At 37.3% G+C, this 14,806-nt stretch overlaps 1 protein-coding gene across 3 annotated transcripts in view; it reads left to right on the forward strand.

Moving 5' to 3' along the window:
- The window catches only part of fstl5 (follistatin-like 5), a 183,655-nt gene that overhangs the window by 92,599 nt on the left and 76,250 nt on the right, over positions 1–14,806 (forward strand). For all 3 annotated transcript variants that reach the window (XM_044206146.1, XM_044206147.1, XM_044206148.1), the window contains exon 6: positions 3,311–3,431. In XM_044206146.1, the coding sequence (XP_044062081.1) occupies positions 3,311–3,431 (121 nt within the window). The remainder of the gene's footprint in view (positions 1–3,310; positions 3,432–14,806) is intronic.

Below are 14,806 nucleotides of genomic sequence, written 5' to 3' on the forward strand. Positions count from 1 at the left end.
TAATCAGTATTGTACTTAAGCACAATTTTTTAGATACTTACACTTTATTTTTATGCCTCAGTGTCGGCAATAGCCATGGCCGGAGGCATTATGTTTTCGGATTGTCCATTTGTCCGTCCGTAATTTAAAAATGCATTCGGTGATTCAAGATTTCACACGCATGTTGACTAGGACGACACAATGTGTAAACAATAACTAGCACAGTACGGGCTTTCCTCTATCTCGTCCATTCTGCCTTTCTGAATTTCGAGCGTCATTGGAATCACGTGGCTGCAAACAATGTATTGGAACGCGCCTAACTAATTGTGATCCTGTGAGTGAGTTTCACCTAAACCTCATAGAGAGGCTTAGGAGAAATTGCCAGGAGAAAACAAAAGCACCACAGTTTGTGTAGCTATACTCAAGCTAGCTATAGAATCCATATTTATAGTAATCAAGTACATGTGTTTAGCCAATACATCTATGATAATCCTTCATTAGTATTATGAATGTACAACAAGTTCCTTTCAAGTATTCACAATATGTATTAAATGAGTCTGGACAAACATGGATGTAAACTGCAACTTGACTGGTTGGTGGAGGCATACAACTGCAGGGTGGTAATTCTAGTTGTATTTCCATTTAATGCTACATTTCTGAGGGTGCTTACCTTGTTATAATTTATTAGGATAAAACTAACACTTCAACAAAGCTGTCTCCATCAGAGTTCAGACACTACACTGCAAACAGTATAAATATGTATCTGTTACAGACATTCAGGACATTCAAATCAAAATTTCACCTTTTATGTTACTAGACGAGTGGTTCCCAAAATGTGCACCCTGGGATGCTTTTAAGCTGGGCCAAGAGTGTTGCAAGTAGGGATGAGAGAATATATCACAGATCGGGATAAAAAATAACCACTCAAGATAAGTTGATCGTGGTGAATTTCCATTATTGGGAGAATCTTGAATCGGGATAATCGTGAATATGCTCACATGAGTGACTGTTCAGATGGTTTTTGTTTGTTTTTTTAATACAGTCTGTAGTTTTTTTTAGTACAGTTTGACTTTATGCCACAATGCCAGTTGGACTTTATTTTTGTTAAAGGATAATTAATTACTGTATTTCTTCAGTTGGGTAAATTATATATACTGATGCAATTGATGAAATTGTTGTCTGTACCATTTGACATCTTGGTAGAGAAGTGAAAATAGAGCCTGATTTAAAAAAATAAAGAAATAAATACAGGAATTATCATGTAAAAAAGAATAGACTCTGACAATGTTATTTTTTATTTATTTATCCTTTATTTATGCAGAGGGACCTTTTATGATTACCTTATTTAAGATTGTTTTTGTTTTTCACTAAAAAAGGATGTTCACAAAGAGGAAGTCCTATCTGTGATGCAATACAAATTTGTTTTTTAACAAAATGTAAGGTAAAGTGATTCCAGTATGTTTTAGCATATTTTGATGATTGCCGGGATAATATCGTCAATCGCAATTAATTTGGCCAGGATAATCGTGACAGGAAATTTTCATATTGTCCCATGCTAGTCACAAGATTTCTTTTTTTTATTGTAAATTTCACCACAATCATTTGGTGACATTATTACTACATTTACATCAACACCACGGTTGTATGGTGTTTTCAAACATATCAAAATGGAAGAAATAAACATCAAAACCACCATATTTAAAATTCTGTTTTAATAATGATGTTCTGCGGCAGCCAAGACTGGTGACAGTACAGTAGTACTTTCAAACAAAATATATAGAAATGTATCTAACCATTAAGCATTCTTAAATTTTGTTTCATACAATTGTTTTAGTTCAATATTAATATGCGAACATGTGCAACATAGCTACAAACAGCTGAGTTAATTTTTTCTGAGTAATTGACAGTGCTTCTATAGTAGGGCTTGGTTTAAAAAAAGATCTTCCGATTCAAGTCGATCTTCATTTGAATTATCCAATATCGATTTATAAAATCAGAGATCGATCTTTGTGTCAATAGGCTATAGCCTTTTTTTTCTGGCAGAGAAGCACTATAGTGAAGCGCTTGTGCAGTGAGAGAGAAGAACGCTGCTCGTGGGTTTTGTTTATGACAAGCAGATTGACATTAGCTAGGTAGCTAAAAAGAGAATAAACCCAGGTCAGAAAGTGGTATTTACCTGTATTTTTTCGATGTATGAGGCTGGGATGTAGCCGGAGTCCCCCGATCTGCAGCAAGACCCCAGCCACCAGTGAAGTTGCTCCTCTCCAAGAGAAGTTTTATCTGGCTGCAAAGTGCAGCGAGTTGGGCTCTCCAGATCGTAAGGCGTACCAAGGGTGCAATCCTCGAATACTTGGGCAAATTTAGCAGCTTTCATGTGTTGTGCTGCTAGCTTAATGAATTCTTTCTCTGAGCTAAAAAAAAAAAAAGCATAAAAATGTGCCGAACGTAAGGAGAAGGAAGTTCATATAAATGTTGATACATAACCACGTAGTATTAAAGAGTGAATGACATTAAAACATATTATGCTAATTTACATGTATCATCGAGGTTTTGTGAGTCCATTGAAAATCTGCCCAACTAACTTCTGACTGACTGAGTCATCAAACAATCTTTCTAGCTTCAGTCTTTTTTTCTTTTCTTTTTAACGCGGAAATAACACCACAAGATTTAGATGCAATACTTTAACTGTATATGATTAAGGGACATTATTTCAACCTTAAATGTCAAGTTATTATCTCAAGTCAATTTCCATATATTTATCCGAGTGGAAATATCAGCTCTATCATAGGTGAGTTAAAGAGTAAATTCTTAATGTAAACATTAATATTCTTAATAATGCACCAGGTTAGAGGGTTCCTTGTACAATTTACAGCTTTAGTTCTCTGAGAATCTTTCATATCCAAGCACAATTGGTAGAATGAACAAAAATGTTTAGGAACCACTGTACTAGACCACAATATCCTCAGCGTCAAGGTATGCAAACAAATCATCTACATATAAAAAAAAATGCAGCACTGTTTCCTAGAAATTAGGTTTTTTTATTACAAAATTGTTTTTCCAGTTACGTTATGTGGTTGCTGATACGTTCAGTATCAACATTTTTTAGGCTTGGCAGATAAGTTAATTAACAACATATCCTCATTATGTTGATTTAAAAACGTAATCTGGGTGGCATTACTGTACGTGTCCATCAAAAAGTATTTTTTGTATTTTGCTTTGCAAATTAGTTGTATATAAATGTAATTTCTAGGAGACAGGGTTGGAAAAATTAAGACGAACCAAAAGTATTGTCCACCCTCTTTAACCGAACATCAATGTGTTCTCATTGAAGGTCATCAAGCAAGAAGGTCTGTCCAAGGATGTCTCCGAGTGCACGTTGTTCGACCTGCTGAAGTACAACGACGTCAATGATGACGAACACCTGACAAAAGAGGAGTTTGACACAGCTTTTGGTGAGTCCAAAGTTTTGTTAGTAAATGTTTTGTGTCATTAGAAAAACCCATTTCAGGTTTGTAGCTGTAGCTGAAAAATTAAGGTTCAGGCAGAATCTCACATTTTTCATTTACATCATCTGAGAAAATGGTTAATTAAAATTCACTTGGCCGAAAATGCAATAATTGTGTTTAACTGTAACAGAGAGGGTAACTTAAAACCATAGAAACAACAGTAATCTGTTTGAGCTCATGACATAATTAATGTCCATACATTAATTTTAAACCTATTGATATGCATGCTTGTCTTCCTACTGCTTTTCTCAATAGCCTCAAATCTAAGCAACCTGTCTTAAAATGTATAAACATTGTGGGCACCAAAAATCAAAAAAGTATAATTAAGTTGTGAAATCTGAGAAAGCAACTTGTTCTTAACATCTGAGCTGTCAGTCTGTTGCATTTCCTTGGAAACATGGGCCATTACAAAGTTACGTTGATGATAAACTTGCTGTAGAATAGTTCTTGAAATCTCACCAAAGGGTTACATACTTTGAATTCTAGATTGTTGCTGCTTTGTTGGTCTTCAAATGTTTGGTCCACCTGGATAGATTAATAAAGGGGTTCAACATGGAGGGTACCAAAGGAAGCAGGTCAAGACTACTTGACTACTTTACTGTGAAACAGTAGTTCGAACCAAATCCCCCCTCATTAGACAACATAATGACAGTTACTGCCATATCACACCAAAATATGTGCACCAGTTTCCTCCTTTGTTTCCTCCTCATGCTCTCTTTCATGGTTCCTCCCTGTCTGACATTTTCAGTCAGCTCAATATCCTCTGACAGAATATCCTCTGACATTTGGCTGGCTTGACACATTTAACAGTGGGAGAGAATTCATAATCAACCTTCATCTCATCAACCCTTTTGTATCTTAAGCATTTCTTAGTGCAGACAAAGTCACGAGAGCATTTGTGGGAAAAAGTGTAGGAGTCTTATCTTGTCTAATATTCTCCACATCATACATGAATGTGTGGGAGGAAACCCCTTCTGGCAAATCACGAAAAGAAAGTAACCCCAGCCAATCTGGGGAGAGCTGTGTTTCCTTGAAGAGTTGAGTTGCTCTAACTCTAACTATTTCCTCTTCAGTTTTCAGATCTTTTTTTTGCAAGCTTCCAGCTTATCTCCTCATAAGGAAATTGGATATTTAATGTTAGTAAATCCCCCCCTCTGTGGCAGAGTTTCTTTCAACCTGTCTTTTACTTCTTACTTTCCATTCTTTATTCTTATGTGCCACTTACTGTTGTTATTTAGCAACAATTGATAGCTTGCCAAATATATAAATGACTGATTGCATAAGCCATTTTATTACTATTACATTTACTATTGATATTTATTCATACCTCTATTACTGCTGTGCAATATCCACCGTCTCATAATCATCTTAATAAGCTACACTTAACTTGACAGTACATGCACGATTATTTATTACTTATATTATTACATTGTATTATTATACCGTACATACTTATCAACCGGTAAATCCACTTTGTACTTTACACTTGTTTTAATTTTATACTTATATCCACTTTGTACTTAATTTATCTTGCCTGTATTATAGTGTATTATATTTGATTTGCTCTATTCCTGTGTGCACTGACGTGATAGTGAGCAGCTGTAACAAAAGAGTTTCCACTCGGGGATCAATAAAGTATTTCTGATTCTGATCTGATTCAGTCTTTTGACTGATTGCTCGTATATTCAGTTGACTATTAAAAAAAGAGGATTCAATCAAATAATAATGTGCTGGGTAGTAGTTTTTCTGTCTTTGTCAACAACTCAACTTGTCTCAAGAATTTCATGCACACTACTGGAGCCCTCGAAGCCATTTCACCTCTGTTCACCCAACATTGAATTTAGATGAGTGTTTTACATACTTTGAGGTTATTTTAGTTCTCAGCTGGTGTCTTCTTCACTTCATTCATTGTTAAACCTACTTCACTTTGCTAAATGCTTTGGTGCTTCAAAGATAGGCCCTCAGTGTGCCTGTGAGGCAGCTGAGAAAGAAAGAGGCTGATAATAAGGTCACAGATTCACCTTCCAGAGACTAACAACTGTACTGAACATTTCAATTCACCTAATTTCAATAGAAGAATTTTCATCTAACCAAGGGAGATAACATGGTCATGGTGCAAAGGAGCTGACATTTGACAAAACTTTATCACCAGCCGTGTGGTCCTAACGAAAAAAGTGGGTAGATTGTAGATCTGGGCTAGAGAAGAAAACCAAAGAACTGATCAGAAAGTGTGTGAAAGCTAAATTGAGTTGCAGATTCTGGTGTCAATTCTCAGAGGATTCAGCAGTACTAGCAGCCCTTTCACATTATGGGGAGCCATTTAATTCAATCTTCGTATCATCATTTGCTCCCATAAAGGAGATCAGGGTCTAAGTAAGCGGAAGGACTGTTCACCATGAAGGTACACATCATACTGGGAATTTGATATCTAGCTCAGCAGGGTAGAGGCTCACCAACATGGATTTAAACTCATCTTATTCACTTCAAATCACCTTTATCGCCACCAGAACATAGTGCTGCATTATGTACATTTCCCTGATGCCCATAATCATCTAACATCATCTATAAGATTCACATTAGGAAATAAATGCTAATTGGGAAAGCATTACTTTTTATTATGTTATAGGATCAACTAAAAAACACTAGTCAGTCAGATTTACTGAGCATGGCCAATCTATTTTATTACTGTTGGTATTCGTCCACATACAGGTATAAAACAGCTATATAAGGTAACACACAGCTAGAGCTACATCTTCTATTTTTTATTTTTTTCGTATGAAGGGCCCGTTGCACAGCTGTTGATGAGATTGTAGGGATCTTCAATGATGACTTGAGTCATAGCCTTGAACATGTATTTCAATGACATGTAGGTTGCAGATATAGCCAGGAGACCAGCAGTGCAGTGGAGCAACATGGACAGAAGTCTGTGTATTGATTTGACCTCATAGACCGTGGTCACCGTGCCTGAGACAAAAATACATTGTAAAGTTATAGTTTTTCAGTTCATTGCCGACATAATCTGTGAGCGGCAGCTATAAAAATCTATGCAAATACCTTAAGCGCTGTCGTAAACTGTGCACCATCATAAAGTAAATCAGTTGATCCAGTGTGTCCAGAATTATGGTGCAGCTTGGAAACGAACAGCAGTAAATTCAGAATGACTCCCCATGAAAACGGCACCTGTCTGACTACTCTGCTAATAAGGACCCTTTGCACACCTTTGTGGAATATTCAAAGCGTGGCAACATTGTTTGTCAGGACAGAAGATAAGACTTTAATGTCCATGCATTATTCATTCCTCCTTTGCATAGACTAGAAGGGGGTTGAGAATCAATTTGCTTCAGCTAGCAGTAAGGAAACTGTCTGGCAGAAGTGATGTCTTTTAATTAGATGATGTTACAGATATGAATGATGTCTGCCACGCTATTGATAGTCAGCCCCTTGTCATCGTTGAATAATTTGGTGAATGATGGCCTAGTGCATCATGGGTAAACAGATAAGGTGTCATCTATCATAAAATGTCATTAACTTTTGGTAGCAGAATGTCCCAATACATTGGGGCATTGACTGTCAGACATTAGCATCAACTATATGCAGTAATAAGACAGAAATCCGTAGCATCGTCACTGTACAGGGAAAGTATATGAGGAAACCTACATTACTACAGTATAATAGTCACAGCAGTGACCTTGAATACTTCACTCAGGTATGTACAAAAGTTTTGTAATAAATTATTTGTAATTTAGTACACTGAGAAAGGAGTTACCCTATATAGTCTACAAACACCAGTATGAGCTTTGGTATATAAAGCACAGCAGTTACACCTTATGTGGTGCCCCAGTTAGTCAGTATAGCTGCACTATGATTAATGCATTTCAATAACTAGTTACTTACTATAAGTTACTCTGTACTGTATGTGACAGGTATAGCCGTCATGGTTGTGGCTTTTATATGTTGTAATCTGCATCTGTTCTGCATTAATGCAGTATCCAATACTTTCCTCAATGTCACAGCACAACCAAATATTTATTGTATATCATATCAAGACTAAAACCCCAACTCTATTATCACTATTTATTGAATTTTCAACATATACATACTTTCCTTAATTCCACCCAACCTAAGTCAACCAGTAGATACAACAAAGCACATGAGGAAAATAAACTAATCTAATATTTCTAAACAAGCTAGTTATCAGACTATTAATTGCAAAGTCAGAAAGCTGAAAAGAGAGGAAACATTGTATTGATGAACTAGAAGTGCAGCATGAGTTCAGAAAGCATATAGGAAAAAATTATACAGGTGCACTCAAACACATTTTGCATGTGTTTACATGTGTTCCTTCCCTGGTTTTCTCTGGAGCTGTGCACTCTGCCAAAACAAGGTAGTTGAAACCACTTTTGTGCAGTCAGTGCTGGGAGGGAAGTCTTTTATCTGCAGCAGACCAGTTAAAATCTGTGATCACTGCGAAATAAACTTAGGTAAAGGTCATGCTCACAGTTTGCCACAAGTAATAGCTCAGACTGAATGTAAAAAGGGACCCTGGAACATTGTACTCCTGATGTTTGAGTTACTATTGAGTATATTAGATTTCAGCTACCACATTCAAGCACTGTAAGCAATGAACAGTGTCAAAGTTAGCTAGCATCTATTGTGTCTATTAGCTAGGTTGGGTAGCATTCAGAAAGAGGCTTTTAAAAGCTGCTACACACAAGGCAAACTGTGACTGCGTTCTTCTGCCAATGTTTTTAAGCCCTTTGAAGTTTCCTGAACAATCAGATGGTGGTTTACCTGTGCACCACACAGTTTAATGTCATGAGTTTGGGTACACCTACTAAATGCATTCTGTAAGCGTCTAGACATGCTGTTTCAGAGACAATAATGAAAATGAATGTGCAAGTGCTTGGAAAGAATCCTCTGTCTGAATGCTCCCTCAGGCCAGTGTGTTGGCTTGAATCTCATCTTCATAGCAACAGTAGTTGTCCTATTTGATGTACTATACTGTGATGACTACAGTAGTTATCCTAATTTTAGCTCCAAAGTGTATCTATGTAAAGTGTTTTGGATGTAAAGTTTATTTATTCAGTACACATTATTTAGCTGATTCACAGTAATGACCTTAATTGTACTTTTTTGTCAAGTAGAGTGGTAATGCTATTTGTGCTGCACTGTGGGACATATTTCACCCGTGCTTGTTTCATGGGTGCCAAGATATTGATCTGAACCCTGACACCTGACAGAACACACAGCCAGGAGATACAGCTCTTTGATTTCTGCTGAGGCTGGAAGCCTTGTTATATACCTGTTATATTCCTGAGGGACTGGTGGGAAACTTAGATGGACTGTAATGTGATCCATCATATTGTAATGTTGATGCGGTCCTCACACTGTTGAGCATGAGTTGAAGGTGGGGACTAACATTGTTTTTTAAGGACACCACTAGTACATGCACTGTATGTTTGGATCAGAGATGATGCTCCATGTCCATCCATCCATACACAATATATCTACTGTACTAGTGTTCAAATTGATCATACCTGCAAAATGGTCACACTAGGCTTTTTTGATAGTTATTTCACAAGGGCACCTGGCGGCACACTTTGACTCAGACTTTAGGGCAAAAAAGAGTCCTGGAAGTGGCACATCAGGGCACAGACATGCTGTATCCAGGTTAAATATTTTTTTTTTTAAATGGCACTTCAAATAAAATGGATAAATAAATGGACCTTGTGGTGAGATAGTTTTCTCAATTGAATTAAGTGTAGTAGTGATTTTCTCAACTGCTGTTTCCAAGGTCAAGAATGAACTTTGAATCTCAGTACTTGTTTAAGGTTCGTTGTTTAAAAATCGTGCTACTGGTAAAAGTTATGGGAAACTTGCTGTCATGGGTAAAGGAAACCGTTGTTGCTGGTTATGGTTAATGACAGAATTTCCGTCTTGGTATTACTGGATCTCAGTGCTGAATTCGACATGATCGACTACAACATATTACTTGACCGACTGGAAAACTGGGTGGGACTTTTTTTGTATCTGAGCAGACAAAAATTACCTGTGGAGTTCCTCAAGGCTCCATTCTGGGACCTCTTCTGTTTAACATGCTTCCACTGGCTCAGATTATGGAAAAGAACAAGAAAATTAATAACCGTAATTATACAGACCACACACATTTACATTACCATATCACCAAGGGACTATAATCCCATAGAAGCACTGAGTAAGTGCATTGAACAATTTTCTTCAGTTAAACAAAGATAAAACTGAAGTCATTGTTTTTGGAGACAAGGAGGAATGAAAAGTCAGCACTCAGCTTCAATTGGTAATGTTAAAAACCAGAAACCAGGCCAGAAATCTTGGTGTAGTCATGGACTCAGGCCTGAATTTCAATAACCACATTAAGATAATCACAAAGTCAGCCTACTAACACCTGAAGAATATATCAAGAATTAAAGGATTTAAGTCTCAGCAGGATTTGGAAAAACATGTCCACACATTTATCCTCAGCAGCATTCAGTTTTTATGTGCCATATATCTGGAAGAAATCCCAGAAAACTGTAGATCTGCTGAAACTCTGTTCTTTTCAGTCAAGGCTGACGATTTCTCTGTTTGCCGCTGCCTTTTATTAAATCAAATTTGAGGCTTTTGATTAATATCTTACACTGCACTGTAACTTTTACACTCCTGTTTTATCTTATTTTTATTTTCTATTTAACTTTTTAACTGTATTTAAATGTCTGTTTATATTGCCTCATGTTGCTTTTACATTTTGTCTTGATGCCTTTTATGTTTTATGTAAAGCACTTTGAATTGTCTTGTTGCTGAAATGTGCTATACAAATAAACTGGCTTTGCCTATGGTTAAGGTTAGCGATTACCACACTGACTTGCCAATATTCAAATGTAAATCTAAGAAAATTGATATATCAACCTTTTTTTCTGAATTTCTTTATTTTTTTGTCTCATTTTATTCTGTATTTATTTTTATCTTCCTTCTTGTTGTCTTTTGTTTTAATTCAAGACTGCTCTATTCTTGTGTGTTTCCAAGTCTGGTGTAATCCCTACATTTGCAGAAAGTTTGCCAATCTCGGAAATTAGTTGACTTACACTCTCTACTTCTGTGAAGATTATAATTAGACATCCGAACTAACAGCCGGGCCACCTCCAGGGAAGGCTCCTTCAATTAAGGCAAGTTTGCTGTTATTCTGCACCCATGGCACAGCGACAATTAATGGATACTCAGGCTTTTACTTGTCAAAACCCCTGCTGAGCATTTCTTTCACAGGCTGCGAGAAGTGGTGTTAAAATGGTTTCATTATTCATGGTTAATTTTCCAACATGTGACTTTTCTATCTCCAGAATATATTAGAGAGATTTAAAAGAAGTTAAATTATTTTTTCAATTCTAAGTGATCCTCAACAGAAGAACAAGGCCAAATCTCTCAACAATTCTCAAGAGGACTATTCTTTCCTCTTGAACTTGATAACAAAGTGAAGGCTTTGTGTCTTTTTAACAATTATATATTTACTAAACACACAGAGCTCTTTATGTTTTTGTTTTGAATAGAACAAATTACTTCATTACTATTGTGTAATTTAGTCAAGGTCATGAGACAGTTAAGCCTGACTGGGTTCAGCTAACTCTAAGTGATAAGCCCAGGATGCAGCGACTGTGCCCTTGCAAAACAATAACATGCAGATAGTGGAAAGGGAGGAGAATTCCAACTGAAATAGTCAGCCAGTGGCAGACTTATACCCACAGTCTACTTCCTGGGAGTCAGAATACGTACAAAGTGATGTGTGTTTTTCATTTTTAGGAACAGCAACAGTGTAAGTGTCACGTTTCAAAGAACACGATAAATGATGAGACTATAACTGCCAGAATTAAAAATGGTGTGACAGAAGGATAAGTCCAATTGAAGGACAATCCATTCCAGCAGCCTTTCCAACAATCCACATCGACTTCCAAGAGAAGTGCATCACTGTGCAACCCCCTGCATTTTTTTAAAGCTCCAAGTCTAAGCTTTGTGAAGTGTAATCTCTATAGGCAGCTGTTCAAATCACACAAATCCCAATTCCACTTTCTATATGTTGTGAACTTATTAACTATATCGATTATGATCACTTAAGCGCCCCAGTTTCAAAATGAGCTATGGAGATACAGAGCCAAGGTGAATGTATACTTATCATGGAGTTTACTTGAAAACAATTTTTGTCCGTTGAATTTCTGATGGTCCTCAGCCTGGTGAAGACAGTTTGTCCAGCCACTGTCCTGCTGCTGACAGGGCAGCTGGTTCTGAGGACAGTGACTACAGAGATCTGAGTTTTTGTGGATTCAATTAATGAATGCTTCAGTAGTGCTCACGTGCCACTGACGGATCTGGTTTAAATTCACAGTAAGAAGAAAACCTTCTCTCAGAATATATTTAAGTGCCCTCTGACTCAGACCGGTTCAATGTGCTTTTCTGGCTGTCAGGATTGTTTAGCAGTTCACTGTAAACAGATTGCTGCATTCATCCTCTTTTCTCAACATTTACTGTCTCCTGTCATCCAGTTGAAGGTGTTGGCATGCACCATTTTCAGCCATGCAGCTATGCAAATGTGCTATGACGCTGATGCCGGTGTAAAGCTAGTAGAACACACAAACAGTTGGATGGAAGTGTACTGTAACTCTGAGTTTGTATTGAGTGAAGTTTATGCATATGCTAAATATTCTGCCCTCTTAACACACAAACACGCAATCAGGTTTCTGATGTTACTCAGAATAGTGACAGAACAGGCATCACTCAAAATTAAACCCTCAATAAAATAAAAAACAATGCAATCTGATATAGTTTAAAGCCATGCAGGCTTATGTGGGTGAAATATGATGGAACCATTAAATCACGGCCTCTCTTATGCTATAGCTTAAGTGCTCTATGATTTACTTATTGCAGTAAGATGGGGGATTTTTCATTAGCTGTTTTCCACAAGGTAGGTGATAAAATTAATCCAATTAGAGCTCCTCTTAGACTCTGTTGCATACTAATTCTGGACATCCCTCAGGATCTCTCCCAACAGCTGCTTTGGAAACAAACTTGAGGCTGATCAGCCAGAGGTAATGCACTCACTAAGGCCATTTGTTAATGTTTTACAGCCATCTTGATGTTTATAATGTTTGTGGGAGGAGAGAGGAATGGGGTAGTAATTATCTGCTCACCCTTTACCTAACAACTGTAATTTTCAATTTTCAATAATTGCATTTTTAAACACATTTTAGCATTAATGCTGCAAAAACACAAATATTTCTTCTGGTTCTCTAGATTCAGAAGGATGAGACTGGATATGCTTATAGATACTATAAGACTGGTCACTGTAACTGTGCCTAGGGTATTTTTCTTGGATTGGGACTGTTCAGACCAATATAAAATACTCTAAGTGAAAAAGCTCAGAATCTACTTCAAAGGTAGTTACATCCTCAAAATGATGCTGTTGATGAAGAAGTTCTTTGACCTAAAGTTGCAAAGTTTTCTGTGTAAACAAACATTTTATTTATTTACATTGATAAATTGTGCAGATGTGGACTATGACTGTTTCAGATGTTGACTTAAGTTATTACTGTGCTCAGATGCTCAGAAGATCTTAATTGCATGTCTGTGATGTTAAGATAACAAGCCTCTGACGTTTACATCTGTTTTATATTTTCCTGTCTTTTTTCCCCCAGTTTGTTTATTTTGCACAAGTAATAAAAAACATAGTACACAAGAAAAGTGCTGCTTATATTAAAAAACCCAAACGGTCTTGTGAAGGCATTTCACAAAAAAACAAAACAAGGTCAAACTATAAGACATGAAAATATCAATCAATAAAGAATCCTAAAGCTTTTTGGCATATTCTTACTGTTTCTTTTCTATTTTACTTGGTTGTTTAAAGTAAAGCACTTTATAACTTTGTTGAAAATACTACTATATATAAAAATCATTAATGTTGTCAAAATCTCGATTTCAGGGCAGCACTAGGAGAGGAAGCTCCCACCCTTTTATCTAATTTTACAGGCCTGGAGTGATAAAATAAGGTAGATGATCCAAAGCAGGCCAACATAACATGCATTTACGGTGGCCTACATATAACAAAGAAAGTGGATAGTGTGCACATCCAACAGCAGTGCAGGACAAAAGCAGTATACAAAGGGAAACGTGAGGTAGTCCACACTTGGAATATTGCAAGCTCCCGAAAGTTAAATAGGCAATGTCTCTACCTTTTAAGGTCTTCGTTAGACAAACGTCTATGTGAAAGAAAAGCAGGCTATATACAGACAAAAATAACAGATCACATGCTACAGAAATGATCTCAAAACAGTCTACACCATACATAAAACCGCACACTTGTCCTAAAATAGGCTGTAGCCTGTATGCGTCTATCGTTTTTCCAACCCACTTTTTAGATGAAACCATGCCCACTTCCGTATGATGAAAGCTTCGACTGTGCTCATGTGGATCCAGCGTAATATGACAGCTACCGTAGCTTGTAAAATAGCGATATGGGGCACTGAATTTGATTAATTTACTTTTTATCAGAGTGTTGAGTAATGGGAAATGTTAATTCTGAAGGGCTATGAGTTAACAGTTTGAATCAAGAGTAGAGGCTGTTTTATGTGCCGCTCTGGTTGTGTCAGCCAGCGGCGGTGCTGATACAGCGGATTGTGAGCTGTAGTTTCCCCTGTAAACACACCGACCTCTTCGGCTGTTTGGGGAGCTGCTCTTAGTTGCCGGAGTGTCTCTCGGATAGGCAGAGCAGACAGGCCGAGTGCCGCCGGGCTGCCCCTCCTCACACACCGAGCACTTCTTCACCTCGTTCTCATGTAGACTGAACCTGGACCCAGCTCAAGACTCGGACCAGTACTTGCTGGCAGGGCTGGTACAATCCACTGGATCAGCGCTGCCACTGGCTGTTTGTTTTACAAACCAACTGCAAGAAAAACACAGACACAACCAGAGCTAGACATAATACAGAATTAACGTTTCCCATTATTCAACACTCTGAACAGTAAATTCATCAAATTCAGTGTCCCATGTCACTATTTTCCAATCCACTGTAGCTGTCGTATTCTGTCCATTGGCACACAGCCATCGAGGCTTTCGTCGTATGGAAGTGGGTGTGGTTTCATCTACAGTGGGTTGGAAAAGTGATACACAGGCTACAGCCTATTTTAGGACAAGTGTGCGGTTTTATCTAGGGGTGTAAGAAAATGTCGATACACTTGAGTATTGCGATTCTCAAACAGTATTGATTTTTTTAATTAATAGTTAACATGCAAAGATTTGTGGCAGTGTTATCTATCTTCAGCCAT

This window comes from Siniperca chuatsi, linkage group LG8, assembly GCF_020085105.1.
Source record: "Siniperca chuatsi isolate FFG_IHB_CAS linkage group LG8, ASM2008510v1, whole genome shotgun sequence".
NCBI classification, from domain to species: domain Eukaryota; kingdom Metazoa; phylum Chordata; class Actinopteri; order Centrarchiformes; family Sinipercidae; genus Siniperca; species Siniperca chuatsi.